We start from the raw sequence: 26,503 nt of genomic DNA on the forward strand, positions 1-26,503 counted from the left end.
TCTCCATTTGACCCTAACTGCTTAGGAGCGATGGTAGCCACAGCAGGGCAGCCTGGGGACTGACTGGAGGTGGAGCCACAAGTCTCCCCTGTACATACATGTCCATTTTTGCTATACCCATGCAGCTTTGGGCAAAATATAATGCAGTTTTTATCATGCAGGAAAAATGTGTTTTTCACCTGTTGTTGATATATTTCTTCATAGGCTACTGGAGTGTTAAATAGTGTAGGGGTTGCATAATATATTATTTAAACAGTACATCAGTAGGCTAATATGTTTATTTCAAATTACACCCCTGCCCCCACCCCGTATTTTTTTTTTTTAAGTGAAAAAAATTGACTATCCCCCCTGAATTTTTTTTTTTTTTTTTACAACTCGACTACTGCCTCCACCCACCAAAGTGCACCATAGTTTCAGTGAAGACTGTTATTTTTATCAAGAGACATGGTTCACTTCATCAGAGCACAAACCAAAAGCCACCCTCCTACTGACTAGATCCTTGGACCGATCCACCTCCATATCTGCTACCAGTGACATTTCACCAAAGATGCTGCCTGACTCAGCTGCATCTTCACTTCTCACCATATCTAGAAAGAAAAATGAAAACTAGGATCTGGACACAGCCACTGGTCCTCTGCTCTGGTCCTAATGAGATTTAGGAATCTCTGCTCTTCCCGCTTGCCATGTTTTTGTGCATTCATTCAACAGATAATTAACTGGAAGGCTCAGACTGGACCTAAATCCTCTAATTTTAACCAAGCAGTTTCCGTTTATTCTGTGCAGCCATAGCTGAGTTTCTTTCAGCTCAACAAGAAGACCAGGGAATTGGCCTTAACAGGGTGTCCCTCTGATTGTAACGTGCAAAACCCAAAAGGGGGTTGACAACCAAACGTGGCAACCCATCAGTTTGCGTACAGGTCACGTGACCGTCTTGTCTTCATCCGCCAAGTTTGGATTTGTTTCTCGAGCGTCAACAAACGAGCAACACAGGGTGGCACTGAGTCAAACTGTATAAAAATACGACAGTTTGCTATTAAACACAAAAGCACTGTAATTTATCAAAACTGTTATAACTCTTGTTTGTCAACAAGGAGTTTACAGCCCAAAATTTTTACCGGTGGGAAAGGTGTGGAGTGAAAAAACGAGTTACGCTGAGTTTCTATCACCTTCAGTATGAAACAGCCTTCAGACTGCGACGTGGACCAAACAGTCGAGAAGCTGAAGAGGAAATACACGGAGAGAAGGAGACAGGTTCAGTTTTAACTTCAGCTAAATAGTGTTCAATGTCCGGCACAACTTCAGCACAACAGTGCGAGCGCTGGAGCAGCGCTTGTGCTAACCGCGTTAGCCACATTACCATGTTTACCTGTGTCTGTGTGGCCCAGTCATATGAGTACGAGCTAATCTAACACCAAGAGGGTGCTTTGTTTCTTGTTGGTATTACACATGCCAGGACTAGCTGGTACTTTCCTTCACTAATAGAGGATCATCTTCTTTTTAAGTTGCCACCCTCAGAGGAAAGTACCTTGGGACCCAACCACACACACAGGGATGGTGAGTTGCTTCACACATGGGCTGCCAAAGTGGGGCCTGGGGACCTCCAGGGGTCCATTAGGGGGTTCAGTGAGTCCCTAACAAAATGCGCAGTTCTTTTAAAGTCATTTGATTGAACTGCCTAGAAATCAGCAACATGAGAGCGTGTCCTTTAATGACTGTTTTGATCATGTGTTTCACTCTCCAGGGTTGTCTCAGTTGCAGTTGTAACAGTTTTATGACAACAAAACCTTTTAACAGTCTGATCAAGTTGGGGTGTGTGGCCTAATGCAAAAATATTTGATAGTCCTTGACATGAAAAACTTAGCCTGCAGCCTAAAAAGCTCACAACAAAACTGATGCCTCACTGTATGTGCATGACTTTAGAGCCAGTACAAAGACCCACGCTGACCCCCAGGTCCAAACAGCTGAGCAAAGAAGTGAAAGGCTACAATCAAGCTTTGCATGAGCTGTTCAGAGCCATCACCAACCCCCCTGACAGGTTAGTGTCATGGCATACTAAAGCTTTTACCAAAGTAAGCTTGTATGTGTGTGTGTGAGAGAGAGAGAGAGAAGAATACAGTTGAGCCAAACATAATGATGTCTTTCTCCAGGTTAGGCAGTGATTTCAGTCTGCGTGGCAGCAATGAGGACCTGGTTGGGGCGTGCACAGCCGTTCCCCATAGTGACTCTCAGGTGCTCTTTACAGAAACAGGTGTGTGTGTCTAGTCCCGTTACCAGCAACAAGTCATTGTACATGATCAGGTAGCACCTCACTGGCAACTGGCCACCTCATAATAAGCTCAAATTAGCAGCTGCTGTTATAATTTCTGCACCCTCTGCTGGCCTCATATAAAAAAAATAAAAAAAACACCTTCAAAGTTTTGAAAATACTGAAAATACTTTTTTATTATTGAATATAGCACCCAAAGTGTGCCTGTGGCATCTCACACAACTAGGCTGTCCTGACAGCTATTGTGCATGTAAGCAGATGTTACTGTAGTGGATATTGTGTTGTCTCAATGATTCTTCACACCATGCTGGTTGTTGCTAGCCCTGGGATTTACCTCAGTCATATTTGTCCAGATGTGACCCTGCCCTCCTCCCTGGATGGCACCCTGTGTTCCCAGGACACTGAGGGGGACAGGGAGTTGTGGCGGGTTCGGCAGCTCTCGAGTCCCAGCCCCTCGTCTGCCAGCCACGCCTCTTCATCCCTGTTGGGAAAAGTTTACCGGGAGATGATGACCATCTACCAACAACTAAAGGTGAGAGCGCACAGCCATTCTAGTGATAAGAACAAAATGTTATAGCCTCTACCCTCAAGCATTTGTTTGTGTGTGAACTACATTTTCATTATCGGATCCTCATTAGATGATAAGAAGAAATTTTACAGATTCCCAGGGAAAATTGAGTCATAACAACTAGGGCTGGATGATATGGACAGAAACAAATATCACAATATCTTTGACCAAATACCTCAATATCACTATTGTGATGATACTGTATGGATGGGTGCTGATGCTTTTATAAGATATTTACACCATGAGATTTGTGATAAACTGTCATTGGTAACGTGGTTGTGATGACCAAGCAGGTAGAGGCAAGTAACAGAGCAGCTACAACTGTCCGATAAGTTCAGAAAATTGCATCCCTTTACTGTAATTAAGCTTTTAAAACCAGGAAAAGAAAACACTCAACAGCATATTACAATATTACAGTGTCCGTAAATAATAATAGTTTCTCTTCACAATATTGTTATGTTGCCCAGCCCTGATTACATCAGCACAAATGATATACAGTGGTGTGTAATCGACCCACAGTTCAATGCAACAAGGGTCTTAGATCTAAATGACTTGTATGCTGAACAGTCAGTGGACTGAGACCTCATCAGAGCTCAAGAAAGAAAACTGAGTTCTCTTTTAGGTTAACTGCCTGTTCTCTTTTTGTTGGCCCACTTTCTGATCCACTTAAAGAGGACTCAGTTTGGTTCATTTCAAAGAAACCTCTGAGTGCAAAACACCCTTAGTTGCAAGTTGTTAAAACGTCTGGCTTCTTGCTTGACAAGAAAATTACAGCTCTGTTTCTCACATTGGCATTTCCCCTGATATAATAATTTCAGATTTGCCGGGGCGTTAAAATAGATAACCTAATATTTGATTCTTGTCTGATTAGTATCACCTGTTATTTTGTTTGTTCCTCTTGTATATTAAAATAGTCTATGAGTCATATTATTTGTCACTCTCCCCTGTTTTCTCTGCTCTATCTGAATTAACGGTTTAAAGCATCTGATGCATAGAGTCAACCACAAGTTGGGTCGTCGCCCTTACCATACTGCATCTAGCACACCCCCATCCCCCTGCCCCCTTTCCACTCCCTCCACCCATGGCTGCACGTCTGCCACAGTTACACTCAAACAGAATTAGTGTATCTAACCAGTTTGAACTATGTTCTTATATGTTAAATTGTTGCCATGCTTGTTTTTTGCCCTTAGGATTTATACTGAAAAGGATGTGTGGTAATATATCAGTGATTGAAACAAATCTTGGGATACATTGTTGAAACTTATGAAATGATTTGGTGAGCATTTTTCACTAACTCATGCTCATTTGCTGCCATGCTCTAATCTGTGCTCATATTCTGCCTAGAACTACATTAAAACTTATGATTCAAGAGGTGAGGCATGTGATGCTCTGGTTTCCTTGTGGTCGGGTGCTGTGTTGAATCTTTTAATCCATTGACACTGGCCTCACCCTGAACATGCCTCATTTAGGTTGAACCAAATCATAGTTGGTTTAACTCAGTGTAATCAGCTGTTGTGTAAGTGCTCACCCTGAGTAAGCCACATCTGGTTTAACCGACCCTGAAGTCAGGGTTTTTGTAAGTTTGTTAAATCAGCTTTCTGGAATACCGCTCTGTTCACACCTCTGGAGCTGATGATTACCTTGGACTGTTGCAGGAGCCAGAACGTGGGACTGAAATGCTGTTTAACCCATTTAAACTGAGTGAATGGTAGTGGGATTTTAGTTCAGCATAAACATTAGCACACAGGGACAATGAAAATGGATTAAAGCAAATATGTCTAAAAATCTACACCAAGTGTCAATAAATAAAAATACCAAATCTAGGACTTGGATTTAAGAATAAGATTTGGTTTAGTTTAGGGTAAAGGTTGAAGTTTATTTGCACTTAGGACTTGAGGTAAACCTTCAGAGTAGAGGTATATTTAGTTAAGGTTAAGGTCGGTGAATGTATGTGTTCAATTCAGTGTCCTCACAAGAACGGTAAAACAAATGTGCTTGTGTGTGTACGCAGGCAGAGCGTTCAGGCCAGCAGCAGTGGGAGAAGGAGCTGCAGGAGCGTGAGAGGAGGCTGCAGCAGCAGGAGGAGGCCCTTGGGAGGCTTACTGGCCTTGAGGAGATGGTGCACACTCGCATACTGGCTGTAAAGGAGGTCAGACACACATCCTTTTTTTATTACCTGATTTTTAAAGCAAACTCAAACAGTATGTTGGGTTGTATAGTTACCTGGATGTGATATGACTCCACATGGTGGTGGAATATCCTCAGTAGTTGCTCTGTGCTCCCCTGGGCCGCTAATCCACAATACTGGATTTGTGTTTCTCCACTCACTTCCATAGAAAAACAGCTCCCAAAACAACACCTTTAGAGCTTAAACAAACACAAACAAAGTGGGTTATGCTTATATAAGAAACAACCAGTTCTGGTCATTTTTTTTTTTCATGTAGTTACACTTATTTGTGAGGGTACTATCAAGTTGTCTCTTCCTGGCTGGGGTTACAGTGCAGAAGTTTACCGCAGATGCTGTCTGGATTGGATGTATTTTCCCATTCAAATCTGAAAAAAAAAACAAAAACAAGAATAGAGCGGTTCAATTTCCTCAAAAAATGAATATTTGGACTTGCTGTTTATATTGGCATAATCTGCTTTATTTGTGCTTGTTTATGTATTAAAGTGTATTTTGGGAGCTGTTTTGGAGAGACACAAATGCAATATTCTTGATCAGCAGCCTAGGGGAGCACAGAGCACCTACAGAGGATGTTTCACCATTATGTGGATTCATATAATGCCCAGGTAACTATCCAGCCCAACGCTCTACTAAAACTCAATTTTGCTTTACTAAAGGTCAATATTGGCCAACCTTAACTCTGCCTGTTGATGCTCCAGAATTGTTGGCGTGGTTGCATCCCTCATTTTGTGTATATCTATGTGTGTGTGTGTGTGTGTGTGTGTGTGTGTGTGTGTGTGTGTGTGTGTCATCAGAAACACCAGCAAGAGGTGAGCCAGCTGCAGGATCTACTGCGAGAGAGGAGCAAAGAGAACAGGAGGCTCAAGTCCAGCTTTGACACAATCAAGGAGCTGAATGACAACATGAAGAAACAGGTGTGTAACGTCAGTCCCGTCCGTGTGTTTCTCCCTCTGTACATCCGCTTGGAATAGGAGTGTGTAGCGATCCGCCAGCTTCCAGGAATTATGTCCCACCCGGTTTTTTTCGCACAACGGCCACTCAGAAAACATACGCGGACTTTCACGAGGAAAAAAAACTGGAGACGCAAGAAAGGCTGCTCAGTACTTCGGCAGGACAGCCTCACCTCTTCCTCCGTTATACTGTGAGCCGCGCCATTTTGAATTTCCCCCGGCTTTTAAAACGGGAAGGACGGCCGCCATTGGCTCATTAATGGAGGTGTGTTCATGACAGCGGGGCTCGTGAATGAAGGTGGGGCTCATGAATGGAGGTGTGTGTGTGTGTGTGTGTGTGTGTGCCTTCCGTTAATGACAGCGAGGAGTGTGAATCATCCTCGGTAGTGATAGTTATTATGATAACCTATCGCTACAATACACATACCTAATTATCAATGTTCCTATTTTGTTTAATTGTTAAATGGCAACTGCATATTTTGAGTCTCCAGTTTCTGTCTCTAGTTGGCCTGCAGCTCTTGCTAAGTGTTAAAAGGTATAAAACCATATCTATTATCACATAAATGCAAACTTGTAAAATATACCATTTCAAGTCCTTGCGATTCAAATCAGCAGAGTCATGAGGTTTCCCCAATTTTCATTCATTCAGTAAAATCCCTTCAAAAATCATAACTTGCAACTTTCTGCTCAGTAATTTTGAACATGTTGAACTACTTTGGGATCAACCAGCCAAATTTTGATGAGTATATTGTTTTCAGTAGTAAAAACTGCCCAACTGGACCTTGAATACTACAGTATATGGCTGGGGGCATTAAAAAGCTCAACACTTAGGACCTTTAACCACAGGAGGGCACTCTGACATAAGCATATTGCTAAATAATACAGTGTGGAGCTGCAATAAGCATCTTCACTTAATGTTTCAAATGTAAATGTCTCCTGGGAATTAACACTTCATCACTTCAGAAACACAAAAATCTTAAGATATATATATATGTGAGCAAAAACATTCTTATTTTCTGGTTTGTGCTTATGATGTTTGCTTCTGATTGCAGACTGACTATTTTTGTTTTTTAAACCTACAGTTGAATGCGATCATTGAGCAAAATAAGAAGTTGGAGAGTCAGTCTAAGAGGGTGCAAGCTCGACTTGACAACCTCCAGGTAACAACACAAGGCTACACGTAGATGGTTTCCATACTTACGGGCACATTTAGCATTTTAGGGTGATGTTGAAAAGGCACTTCACTGCTGTATTTACCTTAAAATCACATGTTAACAATTGCATTTCATAATTTCACCTAACAGAGGATTGCTGCTTAAATATTACTCACTAGTTTTAAACTAATGCATCTTTTTGCTGATTACAAATCAGATATGAGCTGCTCAGAGTCGTACCACCTCTGATTGGACGTACATGACGCAGCTTGTTTCATTTTATATTTATTAAAGGATCAAGCAAACTATTATTATTATTATTGTTGTTGTTCTGGATAGTCAGCAGCCTAGCTCCAAAAGTATATGGATCACTTGTAATTGCCTACTGGAAGTGACATGCAATAAATCCTATTTAAGTAAAAGTAATATTATAATATAAAAATACCCCCGGAAAGGTAGACCTGCATTGAAAATGTCAAGTAAAATGTCAAATAGAGTATACAAGTATTAGCAGTAAAATTTACATAGGTGTGGAAAATTAGACATTGTGACAAATGGTTCCTTTCACAGTGTCAAATTATTGATGTGTTAACCTGTTAGAAGTATTTTAATGTGTGTTCTCCTAAATGCTTTAAACTCACAATGCATTTTATTTTTAAGTTGTAATTGTGTTTTGAATGTAAAAGCTTATTCTGCCAAGTAACTGGTAACTTGGCAGAATATGACAGTACTGAAAAGTAGTAGAATGAAAGTATACAGTCTCACAAAATAGAAATGCTAGTGCTCCAACCTTAGAACTATGCCTCAGTATGTGGGTAGATTTACTTAGTTTCCACTTCTGCAATAGTATTATCTATTTTGTTAAGAAGTCAAAGTAGATATTGTTTATATATAATGAAAGCCTGGTGTATATTTGGGGTTTCATTGTGCTGTTTTTTTTTTTTTTCCTCAGAGGAAATATGAGCACAGCACAGCAATGAGAGGTTGTCAGAATGTGTGTGTTAAGAGCACGGAGTGTGTCAGACCATCCAAACAGGAGAAAAGCGCTGCCCCTGGAAAAACCATCAAGAAGGTACTCCAAGAGCCCTGCTGGAGAGGGAAACACTCATAGTGTGTGAGTGTGTGTTTGTGTGTGTGATTGTGTGTGTTTGTGGTTGACTATTATTCTAATCAGCGGGATTTGCTCTAATTAGAGCTACATGGGCTCATTTATTCTTTATGTGTTTGTTGAGAAAATGTTGCACACTTCATTTAGCCTGGCCCCAAACATACACAAGCACACATTCACACATATTCACACATACCCAGGCTGGAAACATTAGTACAACTCTCAGTGTCCACAAACCACATGCGCTCTGCCAGCTGACATGATAAATCCTAGTTTGTGATTCTTTTGTTATCATCATTGCTGCTGTTGGTGATGTTAATGATGATGAATCATAATTATTCTGAGGGCAGTGGCTAGTACAGATGCACTTGTCATTTCAGTGTGATTTTTGAGGTTTATTTTAACTTTGTTTATTGAGAGAAAGTTGACATAGCTCTGTGTTGTTTTTGCAGCAACACCCTGCTTCACATTCATATAGCTGTGTGTGCATTGATACCAGCTGGCTGCCCAGTACACCCAGTCCTCTGCTGTTTGTTTGTGTGAAGTTTGGGGTTAGGGAATAGTTCAACCAGTTTGATATTATTTCACTTCTCCCCTAAATCTTATGTAGGTCAGTAGTTGTTCTATCTTCCTCTCATTGTTACTGAGTGCTGGATAGTGGCTGGATGCTCCAAATGCTAACTCCTGCCATTGAAATGGACATAACGGCTTGGGGGGGAATTGAAATAATACCACATTTTTCAAAATGGGCAGACCATCCTTTTAAAGGTCAGTTTTACATGTTTACAAGTCCAACCACAACTCATTGCATCTACATGTCTCTACATTGTTTGGATGCTCATCAGGACTGAATTGCATCCATAACATGTGGAAAACCAATCACAATGCAAGCCTGACCACTTATTTATTCCAGATGGGATAGCAACGTGAGGAAAATCCATTTTATAATTTTGTCTAGATCTGTCACTTACAAGCGAAAGCGTAGCCAATGACCATAGAGGTTGCTGAAGACTGCTTCACCCATCTCCCCTCAGGGCAGTCCTGTCTCCCCAAAGCTCCTGGCCCTGCTGTTGGACTGGATACTTGATGGACAGATGTTCTCATCAGTAGCAGGAAACAAAGAGAAAGACATCGGCCAGTGTCTGCCCCCAGACATCCTGCGAAATGAGAGATGCCTCAAGGTGGCTTGTTCACTGTAGCTTTTCTCTGAGCTTTCAGTTTTTGCTCCACTTTTGTGGTCACTTGTCTGATACATAGATATATGTTAAGTTATTTTACTGTCTTTGGGTCCTCAGGTATTGCCATTATTGGCAGATCAGCTCCATCAGACGTCTTCATCAGAATCTGACCTCATCCTCAACCTCCTTCGCCTCATCCACTGGGCTTTGAAACAAATGGACAGCAGCGCACAGGTAAATTTTTGATTAGATCATAGAATAGGATAGCAAGAAAATATATCAATAACAGAGCAGGTGGGAGTTATATAACTATAGTCAACCAATAATTTCAGCACTCTGACATATCAAGTGGATACATAATAACAAAGTGCAAACAATGGATTCCAGCATTATAAAAAAGATGACTTTTATACCTGAAAATCTATAAATGTGTTGTATGTAACAGTGATAAGAAGGTGAGAACATGATTAATGCATTCAAGTTGGATAACATAATTTGCTACTTCAAAGAGCACAAAACATACATGCCTGAATACTCACTGGTGTTATCCTCACTAAATATCAAATTAGTTATTGCATTTTGCACGGTACTTTATGCACTGAGCTGTCTTTACAGGCTGGTGTCCATTGGAGGTCCATCAGAAAAATGACACACACATATAGCTAAATATGCAACTACTAGGCTAGAAAAATAGTGCTTGAAAAAGATGGTTTGTGGTGTGTCTATGAATCCTCTCAGTAATGGTGCGGTTAAAGGTGAATCATCTGATCAGGTAGATTTGATTCTAATTGTAAGTTGCATCAACACTCTCTTCTTCTCTCGTCTAGTTGTCTCATCTCAGTTAACCTGAATTAACTCTTGATTTTTTTGTGTTTTGTCAATTAGTGAAACAGTCAGCAACAAAATGTATCATAGCCATTAATATTAATATTAACTACTGGTATAAATTAGGTATAAACACAAAATGTTGCAAATTTGGCTAGATACAAGATACGGTGGTTATGTAGGTGACATGGTAACATTTTCTAATGTAAAAGTGATGACATGTACAGCTGTGCAAAACAATCAGTATAGAGAGTATTGCAATATTTTTCACAATACTGTGCTGATTGTCTCATGCTTTATATCAGTTTTCATGTAATGATATCTACACTTTAGTGCACTGTGTAAAGTGCTCTTGGTTAATTCTGTTTTAATAAATTGGAAAGGGAATTTTGAGTGTAATAGTTTTGACTCAGTTGGCTCTTTATTTATCATGTAATAGTTTTGTATATTTTATATGTCTGCCCATATGCAGTAAGTTGCATTTTAAGTTCTATGTATGCTGTAAAAAACTTGTATCTTGCCACGTGCTGTGTCATAAGGCCCTCGCCCAGCCCTGAAGTATAAGTAGCAAAATGTTCAGCTCCCACTTAAAAACACCACAGAAATTACTCATGTCTGCTTTGTACTGTTGAGGGGATCGTGGTTTTCGGCTGCTGTTTGCCAAGAGCTGTTGACCCTCAGCATGGTTGCCAGAGGGCACATATGCATCAGTTGGAAAATAAGCCAATTTTTCATCCTTGGACAAATTACTTTTTTGATATACCATGCATGCTTTTCGTCTCACAGCAGCATCCTGCCTCCATTGTGATTTATTATCTGGGCCATGCAGCAAAATGACAGCACAGAGGTATGAGATGACATTCTCTAACAAAATGCTGCTGCTAAATATTCATCCTGTGACCTGTGCCTGCCTCTGTTGTTGCTTTATCTATTTGGTCCTGCAAGAGATGGATGACAGCATATAGGTAGACGGCTGCTGGGTCACTGTATTAACCATCATGTGACACAGAACAAACACACAGCACACGCCACTCCTGCCCCAACACATCAGAGAGGTACACATCCACTTCCAGCAGGATATATCCACTCTATCCCTGCATCTACCCTCACAGCATGACAGCCTTTAATGTGCAGAAGTCCTGGCGAGTTTCATTTTGAGTTCAGAGAGGAAGCATTATTATCTGAAGTTCCGTGCCTATCTGTGAGACAGAGTCTAGACATCTGTCCCTGCTCTTGTGGCTTTGATAAGAATGTGTGTGCTGACTCTGTAACAGATTGACACAGGTGCAGGCACGCTGGCATTGATGCTTTTGTGATGTGTGTGTGTGTGTGTGTGTTTGGAGAGTAGGAAACACACTGTAAGTTGCTCTGGCAAAGAGGGTCAGATGAATGACTAAAATTTAAATCTAAAAACACTGTGCTGTCTATTGCACTAGCCCCTGGCTCCTAGTCTCCAGCCCACAGCTCCTAGTTCGTAGCCCTGCAGGTCCAGTCCTGTCCTGCAGTCCTGCTGCAGGGAGCTTGGCCCCGCCATGTTTGTTTGTCAGGCCGTGTCATATCGGCTCGCTGACACGCTTGATGTTCAACTGGAATCACATGCTCCCTTATTGCTGCAACATGTGTTCGCTTTTAAAGAGGCAAAAAACCACCAGCACTAGGCCAGAACGCATAAACTGAGTGAGATGAATCCAAAGTCTGGGGTCCCTATGGAGCCGACGGAGACTTTGGAGAGAGGGAATGGCAGACAGAGAGAGGGAGATAGTGAGTTAGAAAAGCCACAATCCCTCCATGACTTTGGAAACAGATAAATCTCACATAGTAGCTATAGTTTACTGCTCTAATTTATGGGCTTTATTATTTATTTGGAGAAGTTGGAAAGGGAGCCAGCAGATGAAAGGCTTCTAGAAAGAATAAAACATCAGCTTGTGGTATTTTGTACACTGGTATTTGACAAAGATCATTGTAAGCATATAGCTCTTATTTTTGACAGTTATATAACAATAGTAACTTACTGCAGGTGCAGTTATGACTTTTATGCCACAGCCATTTTAGTATATGTTTGTGTGTATTTATTTGTTTGTGTATGCAGCATGTAGCGCTGTCCTCCACCCTCAGGCGCATTGGAGAGGAGGTATCCAAGTTGACGTCCCAGTCAACAGTCTGTGAGTCTGATGATCTGGACGTCCTGCCCAAGTCCCGGGGTGGGGGTCGGGTTGAACACCTCAGGAACTGGCCACTTTACCTGAGCCCCTGTCTTCACACACGCATCCTCGCCAGCCTCATCATCCTCCGCACTGTCACGCAAGGTATACTGTGCACGTAAGCGCACGCGCACACTCATGCACACTTAAACTTACATAATCTAATGAGGACATGCAAACCCAAGCATTTCTAAACAGGCAATATAGGACATAAGGGTTAAGATGTTAATGTGGTCATAGGTGCTGTTACAGCTCTATTTGCCAGGTAGTGTAGTCCACTTCTGAAATAATGCATATGATGCAGTGTGTTTGATTACATATTTATTGTAGAATTATCAATATTACATTGGTTGTCTACTCTATGGGAAGCCTCTAGGGGGAATTGATTGTAATGAAATATCTTGATCACATTCCACACAGGTAGACATAAATATGTTTCAATATTATTAACCTGGGTTTCAGTGGAGAAATTGAGTTGCGCCCGGCCTAAATGTTGTTTCAGGATTTTCCTTACTGAGAAGAATAAAAGGAAACACCAAATCCTTGTCACTTTTTGAAGGATTTTGTTTGAATGTGAATTAGTCTGTAAGTATTGAATGTCGGCATAAAGCTCAGCTTGTCAGCAGCTACAATCTCAAAAAAAAAAATGTATCACTGTTGGTTTTCAAAGCTCAGTTGGATCTTACAGGACATATGCTGTCATATTCAATCATTAGTAACCGAGTGGCCGCGCTGTCACTGGTGTTGCTAGAGAAAACAAAACACATCGCCAGAATTGTTTTAATTCACCTTCACAGATAAAATCTGTGAAAGTGAACTAGCCTTTTGGTTAATGAGCCACTTCACTGGAATTGTATAAGGCTGGCCTGAATGGCAATTCAGAAGCTTTAAATACTTGGGATTTTCAAATGAGCACTTGGAGACTCATCTTCAATAATAGGCCCACTCATTGACGATAATATTAAAGAATGTTTCTTAACCAGGCCTTGCAACCAAATCCTCAAAGCCTGAAGCCCAGATTGAATTATTGCAGTTCAGAATACATCCAGTGAGTTGAAACTTTATATTGACAATGTACCATAGTAATTTTTATTCATCAGTACTTACAGACTTCAGATGACAGTTTCACAGTTTCTAGTGACATACTTTAACTTAATCTCCTCCTCATGATTCATAATGTTAAAATGTTGCCACGTTTTAATGCTGCATTCAGATTCAATTTAGACATGAATTTTTGAATACATGGGGCCAGGCTTAGTATTTTCAGTTATTAAGCAGGAAGCTGACTAGTCAAAGCGTAGGTCCTGACTGGTAAGTCCCAGCATGGACAAGTGTGGTTCCTTGAAAAGCTGCATCAGTGCATCTTTCTCAGTAGCAGAACATGGACATTTTTACATGATGCAGTGTAGTACCAGGTAAATCGTTACTGACCTGATGCTCTGCACATGTGACAATGACTGGAGAATGCACTCTTCTTAGCTAACAAATTTTGAAAACCACGAGAAGCCCAAAATAAATAACGGTCCTACTCCAAAAAAGGCACCACATAGAAAGTCTGATGAATTGTATTGATATTTTGATTATGATTTTATGGCCTGTAAAGGACCTGATGGTGTGGAAACACCTACATTTCTTCTTTGCCTGGAAACTTTAGCCCTAGTTCAGCTATGAAACTTTTGCAGGCATCTCATGACCAGTCATTTTGCTGCTGTGGAAAAAGGGAAAGGGTTTTCTTTACCTTGGCTTTTATCACAACTTTACTACTTCAAAATATTTTGAGGGTTTTATGACAAACAGTACCTCTAAATGTGGGTCTTACCTTGAAAAGGGTTGGGAAAACCTGGAGCAGTTGACAAAACTGAAGGCCACATTTATAAGAAAGTCCCCCAGTTAACAAGCCAAAGGTGAATTTTGGCTACATATGCACCAGGCAGTTGGCTATCAATCATAATAACTGATAAATATTCATAAATAGGTCAGCTGTGGTCAACCATCAATTCACTGTTCACTCAATCATTGAATGAGGAAGTCCTATGCCATGTAAGACTATATGCCAATTTGTTGTTTAGTAGTGTTTACCTTTGTTCATTTAGTAATGTTGGCATATCGACCATCTAGCACTGACAGTTTATTTATGACATTTTTTGAATTTCACCATTTATGATCATGGATGAAAATTGGTTTAACATACTAGACAACAGGCACAGCTAAGGCTGGGTGATATGGACAAAATAAAATGCCATGATATTCCTGACTGAATCTTTTGATATTGTGGCGATATTAAAGGGATGACTGTAGGCACTTTTACAAAATATTTACACTATGAGATTTTTGATAAACAGTTATTAGTAACTTGGATTTGATTATGAAGCAGGTACAGGTAAATAATAGAACAGCTACAACACTCTATTAATTTAATAAAACTGCATCCCTTTACTGTGATGCAGCCTTTAGTTGATATAATATTAATATATTGCCCAGCCCTATAGGCACAGCCACTTCACTGGAATTGTATAAGTCTACAGTCTAAGCTGCCACAATGAGACTTTTCACATGCTATTAGTGGCAGTAGGTTAGAAAGCACATCAGACACCAAGCACACACTAGCATGTAATATGTATATTTGGATAACATCTATTTATTTACACAGAGAAAGGTCAGCTATATCATGGAGCTGTAAAACTACATTGGAAGTTTGCTATTTATGCGTGCTATGCACGTATACATTAGAATAAATTATGGGTAAAGTACATAATTTCAAACAGCAGGTCATCAGAAATTGGTAATTGGACGTGGCCCTGTTTGATATGTCACTTCTTTTGATTTTCACTTGCCATTATCACTGTGCCAGCAACCCTCTGTTTTGGTGTGAATACACAGATATATCATGTCGGCATTGTTGACACACTTGAGGGGATGGTAGACCCAGTTAAAAACATGGATTTTGTCATTAAGTATTATTCTTGAGTTCTATCTTCATCATCCAACAAGATGAGAGCTCCTAAAAGTCTGTGTCAGCTGTAGTTCCCTTCTTCTCTTTGTTGGCACTGAAATAACTAATGTCTTAGTAGTCCACCAACAATGTGTGAGGAAATTATTCCTAGTTATAACCTTGCTGAAGAGCTCAGAGTTGATACAAGAAAGTCCAAATCTGATGCCACTGCTGCACATCAGATTGAAGTGCTTTGCAAGCCCTTGCCTCTTCTGCTGTTACATTAGCTTGGTAAAATAATCCTGAATAAAATGGCGGATTTTACTCAGGAATGCATCTCTACATGGAAAGGACTTAAGATTCTTGCATTTTGATGATGTTTTCTACACTCAGTAATGACAATAGAAACATTTTAATGACAAATAACACTTTAGTTTACCGTCCCTTTTAAAGTGTTACTATGCACATACCCACATACAGACAGTCAGTCAGGCTGTCTCCACTTGAATGCATGCATGAGAAGCTTAATATTTCAGTTCATGCTTCCATGGCGTTGCAGATATGATCAAAATATATAGAGGTTCTCAGACACAGATCCAAATCATATAAATCTGAAACACACAGTACTGCACTGACCTGTATAGCCTACACTATCCATCATACTTAATGGAACAGTAAGGGAGAACAGTATGCAGAGGTAAGGCCAGTGCTGAGTTTAATCAGCTTATCAGGACCTGCACAGGGGTTTTTTGACACATATATGAGAAAAGGGCATGAAGCCTTTAGCCTGATCCAAGTTTGTCTCCCAAGCCCTACACGCTGTAAATCCTAATGCGATGCAGTGGGAGTGGTCTACAAATCCTGACATATCCTATGAAGCTTTCCACTGATAAATGGCCTTACATCTGCCCACAACCCTTGAGGGCTCTCTCACTGTGTCTCTATATAAACTTGATTCTGTCAGTCTGCTTGCCAGGTTGGCTCACTCATCTTCTCTGGACTGACTTGAAACTGTATTGAGCATAATGGAGAGATGTTTCTTCTCCCTGACATGTGCAGGGATTCTATACATAATCTGTACCATTTTGAGGCAGAACTAACTTAACTGATTCCAACACAAAAACTAGAGCTTATAACCCCTGTCAGGTTTAATAAAAAAAACATCTCGTCTGGATATTTTGAAAAGCTGTTTCTCAGAAATTGTAGCTGAGATGATCACAGACAGAAGATTTGAATCCGACAGGCAAAATGGGTTTTGGAGCAGGTTGGATGGTTTGGAGTGGACTGGAGAGGGATTGCAGATTTTATAGCCAAAGCAGAGTGGAAGATTCATTGAGATAGAGAAGGGAAAGATTGCTTTGATAGAGGTAATATGAAAGGGAAGGAAAGAGGAGAGGGATGGAGGGGTTTCAGAGGAGGTAGAGGTCAAACAGTGGATGAGGCCTTGGTTGGAAAGCTAAGAGGTGAAGGGCTAGATGGATTTTTGTATTATGAAATTCTTTACCTCTTTCTGAACATGTAAAAATAAAAAAGTATGAAAGAAAAAGATAAGTGAACTTATTCAGTAGGAAGAAGCACAAAAGATCTAATAGGATATTAAGATATTAAAAAAATATATATAAAAGACTCAAGTTACAGCCTGTTGAAATCTTTATTGAAATGCATGGAATCAAGTGTGTGTGTTTGTGTGTGTAATCATCTGATTTCTCCTGTCTGCAGCTGATGTGCTGGCCCAGGCGCTCAACAGTCTCCACAGTGAGCTGATGTGTGAGGAGAGCAGAGGCCTCTTCATCCACTATGACGGAGTGTGTGCGCTGCTGTCAATGCTTCGGGCTGGCCGTGGAGGGCTACACACACCCGTAGACATTCTAGTGCTGCTCACCGAACAGTCCCGTAAGTGGGGATGTGTGTTTTTCATTACATAGTCAGACAAGCGCTGTTTAAGTATATGAACCTATGCTGTGAAAGAGAAAACAAGCATGTTTTTGCAAACGTAGAGGCCCTGCTGGTGGCACTAAAGAGAAGGTCATAAGGTCACCAACATTGTCAGGATTCATTTCCTGAGCAGCACGAATGTCGTCACCAACTTTCATGGCAATCCACCAAATAGGTTTTGAGATATCCAGTCTGGACCTAATTGCTGACCAACTAACTGACAAAACAAAAGCAAAATAAAGTGGTTGTGCAATAATAACAAACTCATATTATTCCTCATGAAATTAGTCAGAAGTAAAGAAACGTACCAGTGAGATGAATAATGAGCCCAGCACTGCTTGTGACGTGAGTCAGCATTACGGTTAATAAACACGAGCAGAGCAAAAGCGCACTTTTGCCCAGAAAATCTAAGTGCTGCAAAGTGAATACACATGTTTAAAGAGATGGCCATCCTGCCGAGCCAGCTCACTGGCAACCTGCTGAACTTTATTTTAAAATTGTACAATTCACTTTGCCTGGAAAATCTTTTCTGGTTGACGTAGCTATGAAAGCTGCTGCGATCACTCTTCTTGCCCAGATTTATCGACTGTCTTTACTATCACTATTTACCTTGATTTATACCAGCACCTCCTGCAATAGAACTCCACATGAAATCCACATGTGAGTAGTAACAGCTTGTCCAACCTAGCATCAATCATTGGTGACGGTTGAATGAGGGTGAGCGTTAGTGGCGGTCAGAACAGTGAACTTGGAAGCTGTGGGGAGCAAACGCCAGTAAATCCACCATCCTATAGATCAAAAAACCTGATGGAGATGACTGAGGAAGACAGAGTCACTGCAGCGCGTTCTCATGGAAGGCTGTGGCGATCAACAAGGTTATGAGCCATATCATTTAAGGCTGCTGTGTGGTGATACATAGCAGAGCCATATGCCAGAGGCAACTGTAGTCGGAGTACGTGTGATCGTTTGCGTTTCCAGGGGACTGTATGTCTAGTCAGACTTGCTGATTACTGTGTTTTACAGGGCAGTAATGAGGGGAGACTGGAAAGGGGTGAGGAGGGTGGAGGGAAGTTCACACCTGAAGGTCACCAATAAAAAAAAAAAAAAACTACAATTCTAGTTCTAGTTCACACACACTGCACGCCAGTGCTCCTGCTATAATAACTAGGCTTCATGGATAATGTACAGTCACATGTCGTACCAGTTACACAACACACATTGTGCACGCCACATACATGTGTGATGTGTGGACGCACACATGCAGTTAGTCACCTACACACGCACATACACACACACACACACACACACACAGGTTGTGTGTAGCAGTAGGTAGTAGCAGTGGTTTTTCCCGGCTCTGACCGGTGTCTGGGACACAGCACACAGTACCCTGTTCACTACCAAACTCCCTCTGAAACATTCAGCTTTCAAGGTCACACATGGACCGTCTTGCTATACATTGATGTGTGTGTTGCACTCCTCTTTCCATCCTCGCACCATAGAACTCTGATTCGAGGTAATGGTCCCCATGTGGCCCACAAAGATGTGTGTGTTTTGGGGGTGTTACTATAAAGAAAAGCCCTCCCTGACCCCCTTAAATCACTGTGGACAGGGACTGTGCAGCCCTGTTCCCTACCGTTTGAAGTCTTCCACAGGACCTACATACCCTGCTCATGAAACCTGCAGGACAGAGTATTGTCTGCCTGTGTCCATCAAACCACATGTGTGTGAAATCTAGCACAGAGGAGATACTAGATGGATAGATACTAGAAATGGGATGACATAAATGTTCAGAATCACAATTTCTGTGAACAAATTTATCACAGTTTTTGATATTGTCACGGGATTGATAAAATAAGCTGTAATTGTTAAATAGTAGATCTTTCACATCAGCCTTTTTGACAGGAGATAGCAGGTAAACACAGGTGTTACTAATGACATTGATGAAGGTTCAGTTCCATTCAGGTCTAACAGAGTCAGGGTCCTGCTGCTGGTCATGCTGCCTCACTGCTTCACTAAAATGTAACAGCAAACTTTAATGTCATTAGTAACACCTGTGTTTACCTGCTACTCATGTCAAAATGGCTGCTGTGAGAAAGGTCTATCACTAATACACCTTGAAATCATTTCACTGTGTTTGGTATTGAAGATCACAACTTAAGCTATCAGCACTCCGAACTGTTTGCATTAGAATTACAACTAACACCATATGTTAACATATGAAGTCCACAACACAGGCGCATCCAGTGCGTTGTGGATGCACTCCGACTGTAAGAGTTATGAGCCTGGTGCACTTGGCAGATAAGAGAAAATAACAAGAAAGACATTTTTGAAGCCCTGTGGTGCAGGTTTACAAGAGCACAGCCATAAGTAAAAACAATTTAAATTTGCACATAAAACAACACAATGTAGCGTTACACAAGCTTTACTGCTTGATGCTGACTTCTGTTGATGATAGACAGTATGTATCGCAAAAAACCTGACTTTTAAAAACCTGCCGGTCAAAAATGATAATTGATGATAATGATAATTACAATTTCAAACCAGCTTGTACCATCAGCTTTGGATGTAGGTAAATGTAAAATATCCGTTCCTAGTGACCTCCAGGAAATGTCTAATGCTCTGTTCAGGAAGAGTCTTTATTCAGCTCAGCCCAGGGGGAGTTGCTCAAGATCATAACAATAACATGAATAGCATGAGGCCTTAAAAAAGAAACAAAAAAAAACATCTTTGGGATGAGATATAATATTCCTGTAAGTGATGGACCACACCATTTCATCCTGTTTTGCCCTATTTTATGTTATCCTAATCCACTTCTCTGGTTTAATATTATCTTACTCTAACCCATCTTGTGAGCCCCTGTTCTTTTCTATTTTATCGGATTTTTTGATTCACAGCAGACCCACTGCAGAGTCAGAAAAAAACCTGTGTTGCGCAAGTGGTATCATCTCACTCTAACGCTTACCATGGGTTCAGGAGTTAAATTTTGAGGGAGTAAATTTAACAGGAATGTGACTTTAGCAGAAACAAATGTTTGTCTTAACTAGGAGCCGACTCATTTTGGGACTTCAGAAGGTCCACATTTGCTTTTTACTGACTTAAAAAAAGAAGTATGCGGCTCCCATCTGTGTGGACCGATGCTGTACTCTTTCCTCCGTTTCATCTCCCTCTGTGTCTTAGTCGAGTGTCTGCGTGTGTGCGATTATGGTTTGATGTAGAAAAGGTCAAGGAGTTAACAGTGACAGTATGGAAGCTCGTTCAAATGGAATCATCACAGAATCACTTTGACCAGCATCTGTGTCCCTGTTCCACTGGGATCGCTCAGTGTGTGTGTGTGTGTGTGTGTGTGTGTGTGTTTATTCATTCAACCGTTACAGTGTTGTTTTGATGCTCCCTTACTTTCATGGTGTGTCTTGTGTGTGTGTTCATGTTTAGTTTTCATTCCTATGCAAATCTGGGAAGTCTGGTAACAAACAGAAAATGAAGTTAATAATTGCCAGGTCATGAAAAAAAAAAAAAAAAAACAGAAAAGTGTGCATGCAGGGGGTCTGATACACGTGAGCACAAGTTTTATGTACGAGGCCCCCTGTCCGTTCATTATTGTATTTGTGGTAGTAAAGGATAGTTTTCCGCAGCAGAGTGATAGGGTGTAGCTGACAGTCGATTTGTGATTAGGTGTAGGGTGGAATATAATTTTCAGACAAGTGAATTGGTCTGGCTAACAGTCATTTTGCACTGGCACTGTCAGCAGACCGCATATTGAATTGTGGCTGAAATATTAGCAGCAAGTATGGAGTTTTAAAATGAAAAATGTAATGAAATGGCACCCTGTTGATTAGAAAAAATGTTAAAACTATCTTGCTGGTGTGTGTGTGTGTGTGTGTGTGTGTGTAGGCTTCTTAGCTCCCTTCCTGGAGGCATGTAGCAGTGAGGAGTTTTTCCACACAGCCTCCCAGCTCCTTAAAAAGCCTCGTCTGGAGCTCCCTTTGCTGGAGAAGTTCTCCATCCTCCTCCAGAAACTCTCCAGTATCAGGTAGACAACTCACACAAACAAATGATTTCACACACTAAACAAGGATCACCACAATATGTCAAATAAACATGACAGTAGCCAAATATCTACATGATGGCATGTATATCCACCTATTTATGCATATGCTTCTGCAGTCATGTACGTGATTTCTTTCAGGTGGCCATATCATATTCTGAAATAGCAACATTCAAACACAAAGGCAGGATGTTTTGGCCAGTGATATCCATGGTTTGCTATTGCAACTGATTTGCAACAGACTCTGGCTGAGTTGATGCTAGTTTGTGACCGTGATTTATTTTCTTTCTGTCTTTCTGTCTTTCTTTGTTTTTTTTTTTCTTGCTTTCTTGATTTCCTCCTCTCTTTCTTTGTTTCTTTCTGATTCAAGTTTTACAACTTGAGTGTTGACAAGTTTTAATACTCTCCTGTGTTGTGAACTGGTCAAACATCCTGATATGAAACAAAAAAACAAAACAAAACAAAACAAACAAAAAATGGTAATAGTCTCTAGGGGTTGACTGCCATAGAAGGAATTATTCAAGATGTCCAGAAAAATATGCTTCACATGCATGTTTGTTGTAACTCCCGTGTTTTTGCCAATCAGAGGATTGTAATGAGTCAGAGCTCAGGTAGTCTGTGTTTCCAAATGCAACTAGTCATCAGGTGTGTTAACCACAAACCCAACTGGATATTGAGCATGTTTCTCAAATCCAGCATGTTGTCAAGAGTGTGTTTGTGTTCCCCAAACTGACCATTGTGATATCCAGTCTTTGACCAAGTGGTGTGTTCCCAGTCTAAGGCAACTGGTTCTACTGGTATAGTATGATGTGTAGTAGTCCAGTGGCATGGTACAGGGTGTCTGGAAATGTTCGTAAAAGTATAGAATATCATTTTGATCATTTCCAGGTCTGGATAAGTATGGAAAAAGAGGAGAGAGAATGGGAAAATATTTGCATTTCCACAGTATTACATGTATTTACAGTTTTCTAAAAAGCAATTTTCTAAGAAGCGGAAGGCAGAAATTTTCATAATATATTAATCCTACAAACAACATATTTTGATGTTGTTGACAATTGTAGCAGCCTGCTTAATACCCAATACCCAACCCAATTTCTCCTCGGGGATCAATGAAGTATTTCTCATTCTGATTCTGATATGTTGCCCACTGAGTATTACATACAACAGCACACAGAAAAGAAATGGCCACCCCATCCAAATACAAAAACGTCTTTGCAATGGCGACAGTGCACATAAAAATGGCTGCTGCTCCAAACCATCCTGCCATGTTGATCAGAATGAGAACATCCATTCTGCACCAGTTCAGGTCCTATGGAAACAATTTGAGAGTTAACTAAGTCAGGTGACCAGGACAATGTGCTTTAACTTTTACTGACTGATCCCTTTTGTTATTTATATGTAGTAAAAGATTTTATTTTATGCATATTCACAACTTTCTGTAGTTATTTATGTAGCAGTTTTCACACATATGGTTTACAGCCAGAGGTTTCTTAGTACAGGCAGTGAAGGGAAAGCCACTGGAGATTTGTTCTTCTTTCTAGTTCTCTAGTAAACTGAATGAACTGTACATTATTTACTTTACTGTAGGGATTCAACTTGTAGCCTACAGATAGTTCCCAAAAACTGAATTACATTGCATGGTTATTTTTAGCTTTGCAGTACTAACTAATAACCCATTTGGTGTAGAGGGTTTACATGCATGGTAAACATGTAACTATCAGTAGTCTGAGATGTCTGAAAAAATCCACCAAGATATCCGTCATTTTGAAATGGAAAATGTGTAGCAACCCTGATAGTAGGAGAAAAGCTTTTCCATGTGAATGGCACATGGGAGTGTTTCATGTTACATCTGAGCTAAAGGATTGTTTTTTGTTGTTTTGTTCAGGAAGAACCGTCGTCTGTTTGAACTCTCATCGCTCCACCTGCAGATACAGGAGCTTCACCACAAAACCAACCACACAAACACCTTCCTCAGCCTCAACCTCAGGTCCATCCTGCTCAACCTCAAATAACACACACACATGCACACATGCACACATTTTGCTCAGCATCAGCCTCTTGCTGCCTTCAGGGTGTCTCTGAAGGTTCTGGTTTCTGACATTGGAAGGTTAAAATACAACTTGTCACGTACGTGAATGCTTTTGCTGTGATGTTTGATGGAAAATGCCCACTTTCCTAGTCCTATTTTCCACATTGTTGGGGTCGTTTATGTGTGCTCAAGTGGTAATTGCATGTTTCCGACAGGGCTTTAAGGCAGCAGCTCCGTCCTGCTCAACTTCAAATAACACATGCAGAGACACACTGTATTTATACAGTCTTATTTTTTAGAGTTCTTTTGTCTGTCAAAAGTACTTTATTAACTTTGCGTATGTTTTGCACTTTGTTAACGGTCTGTTTTTATGCTCTGCGATGGTGATCTGATGTCTTGTCTCTCCTTGTGATGAAAAACCTGTTATGAAATGAGTATCATGTTTGCCAGTGGCCCTAATGTGTGTCTCATGTGCAAAGAGGAAGAGAGAATTTGACTGTGAATCTTTTTAAAGGCAATAAACAAAAAGAACTGAAGGACATTAACATTGGACCGCGTACGAGTTGTTGAAATCCATATGTTTTGTATAAACTTGTCTCATTTGTTTGTTCCAGAGCATGGGTGGGTGGATGAGAGTAATGGTCTCAGTATGGGGCGTGCTGGTGGTGCTGCTTGATGGGGAAGATTAGGAGGACTGGAATCGTCATAGCTGATTTTGAATACTTGGACTAAAACCCCTGGGAAGTGCTTGAGCTTGCGAGGGATGCATCCGCTTTCTGAGGTTCATTGAGCATCTGGAAACCTAAATCAACTGCATTTCAATTAGTTCATGACGCTGCATGCCGATTAGAGCCAATAGCCAGTGGCCAGTCGTGGCTTTTATTAAAAATCGGATTTAAGCCAGGCAGTTTCAACATGATGAATATAATGTTTGATTACATATTTATAATAGAATTGATAAATACTACACTGGTTGTCTGTGGGCTCATAAAGCAAAATTGAACTTTGGTTTAGTGTTGGGTTTTATAGTTCCCTGGGTGTGAGAGTCCACATGGTGGTGAAATCCCCCCATTAGCTGCTCTGTGCTCCACTGGGCTGCTAATCTAAAGATGAACTTCTTCCATAGCAAAACAGCTATCAAAATATCATGTTTAGCACATAAACAAATGCAAACACAATGGATTACTCCAACATAAAAACTAACAAGTCATAATCATAATAATCATAATCTTTGACTTTTATTTATTACTCACTTAAATCCTTGTTGCATAGTCTTTTATGGCTATATCCATTTATTTAGTCTTATTTATTATCACATGTATTACTGTTTTTTACCTTAATTACTGTTTTACTTTTACATTTTTACATTTTACATTTATCTGTGTTTAATATTTGTTTTATTGATCTCTTTTGACTTTTAGTGCTCTTGATTGTGAAACACTGTCTAACTCTGTTTTGAGAAGTGCTGGATAAATAAAGACTGATTTTTTTTTTTTAATCCTTCTTTTTTATTATTACTATTAGTGTGAACAAGGTCAAGTTTACTGATGATTCACACAAAATTTTGGCAACCACGGTCTCAAAATGTCTCTATGGACCTTAGAGCTGCTGGACTTACTCTTCAATCAGCTGATTTGCTGATTTAGAAAAAAAGATGTCTACATGTTGTAACATGCACTATGACTGATTTAGTTGATCTGGAATAAAGTGCATAGAGTGCACTTTAGCCTTCCTAGAAGTCTAACTCAGTTATAAATAAATATAAAAAGTAAGTTGTAAGGTATTAATTAACTTAATTCTTTATACTGACATCAGTATTTACACCTGGCTTGCAGCGATTCTCGCTCTTACAGTGTGGATCAAAGTTTCCCATTTCCAGTCCTCTTGGAATTTGGCAAAATTGCCTTCTTCCTTCTCCTTCTGAACTTGGCCAGTGGGTCTCTTAATCTCAATCTGGAACTGAATTTTCTAAATCATTTTTGTTTTTGTTCTCAAAGTACCTACTGTGCTCGGCTGCCGTGTCGCTCCCCTCACTCAGGTCTGCAGCCACTGTCACTGTCTGAAGCACAACTTCAGAAATTTTTACACACGGAGGCTAAGCCTAAAATAATGTTCCTGGTGAGAGCGCTTTAAAAATGTATCCCATAATGCATTTCACATTCCCCATGTGTATTTCAGCAAATCAATGCATTTCATCGGTCACAAGTCGTGAGCGGTTACATCTAAAATGTGCTGCAGCCTTTAGGGGGGAGGCACACAAAAAGACATCAGGTCTGCATGTGGCCTTTGTGCCCCCAGAAAATGACAGGCGCTTCTGCTTATCGACGTAACGCCAGTGATTGTCTGACCGGTGAGAATTTGGGTTGGACAAGAGCTTATCGACCAGCCAGCCAGAAAACTACAGCCCTAAGGGACCTTCAAACACCAGTGGACAACCAGTATGGGTTCTTCAATGGGCAATATATTTAGTTGATAAAAAATTATCAACTAAATAAATATCTGAAAAACCTTTAGTGCACTTGGCAACAAAATTTATTAGCAGATAGGGGGGCGGGGAACATCATTCCACCAGCCACACTGACAAGGCTGCAGAATGTGTTTGCAGACATTTGTTGCTTAACAGCCTTGTAAGCACAGATATTGGCTGATGCCGATTATCTCAAAATGCCAGATATTGGCCTGATTAATTGACTGATTAATCAGTCTGTCTCTATCAAACACTCATGCAGGTTGAGCCCAGATTCAGGTGGTTCACAGTGTCTTTTGGCTCTGTCACTTCAAGCCTGACGAGATGTGATTAATAATATCATGCCTGTCAAGAACAAGTAGTCATCATCCATCTCATCGTCATCCATCTCATCTGCCTCTCGGCACCTCGGTGCTTATCTCGCAGTAGATTGACCAACTGATGGAGCTTAATGTGAAGCTGCTCATCGTGTTCTGCTTCAGTCAACTCATCATTTGCTTTGACAAGGCTGCAGGCCGGAGCTGCCGAGCACACCGCTATCACATCTTTCCACATGACAGCTGATCGGATTTGGACCGATTATCAGCAGGAGCAAAAGGTGTGCTAATGTGCGATCGCAAATAAGTCTCAACCTTTCTACTGAGCAGTACTTATCTAATC

The 26,503-nt window shown here is 40.6% G+C and overlaps 1 protein-coding gene across 2 annotated transcripts; it reads left to right on the plus strand.

Annotated features, from left to right (window-relative positions):
• The first annotated feature begins 954 nt into the window (after nucleotides 1-954).
• Nucleotides 955-24,849, plus strand: ccdc138 (coiled-coil domain containing 138). 2 transcript variants are annotated; one of them, XM_030081496.1, is made up of 16 exons: nucleotides 955-1,251; nucleotides 1,503-1,554; nucleotides 1,921-2,035; nucleotides 2,148-2,248; nucleotides 2,620-2,798; nucleotides 4,846-4,983; nucleotides 5,814-5,933; nucleotides 7,052-7,129; nucleotides 8,076-8,195; nucleotides 9,266-9,412; nucleotides 9,527-9,643; nucleotides 12,324-12,540; nucleotides 17,087-17,260; nucleotides 21,194-21,332; nucleotides 23,233-23,334; nucleotides 23,991-24,849. In XM_030081496.1, exons 1-16 carry the CDS (start codon nucleotides 1,174-1,176, stop codon nucleotides 24,007-24,009), a joined length of 1,896 nt encoding a protein of 631 aa, XP_029937356.1. In that variant the 5' UTR covers nucleotides 955-1,173; the 3' UTR covers nucleotides 24,010-24,849. The 2 variants fall into 2 exon arrangements, with proteins under 2 accessions (XP_029937356.1, XP_029937355.1); XM_030081495.1 differs by lacking the exon at nucleotides 23,991-24,849 and having other exon boundaries at nucleotides 23,233-23,972.
• Nucleotides 24,850-26,503: the final 1,654 nt, after the last annotated feature.

The sequence above is a fragment of the Myripristis murdjan genome, chromosome 21 (genome assembly GCF_902150065.1).
Source record: "Myripristis murdjan chromosome 21, fMyrMur1.1, whole genome shotgun sequence".
Lineage (NCBI taxonomy): Eukaryota > Metazoa > Chordata > Actinopteri > Holocentriformes > Holocentridae > Myripristis > Myripristis murdjan.

What these genes read in the sequence shown, in the direction of transcription:
- ccdc138 (XM_030081495.1), top strand. Translation starts at nt 1,174, where the DNA reads ATGAAACAGCCTTCAGACTGCGACGTGGACCAAACAGTCGAGAAGCTG. An exon ending in ACACGGAGAGAAGGAGACAG is followed by an intron (nt 1,252 to 1,502) that starts GTTCAGTTTTAA and finishes CTTCTTTTTAAG; the next exon opens with TTGCCACCCTCAGAGGAAAG. An exon ending in GAAATGAGAGATGCCTCAAG is followed by an intron (nt 9,413 to 9,526) that starts GTGGCTTGTTCA and finishes TTGGGTCCTCAG; the next exon opens with GTATTGCCATTATTGGCAGA.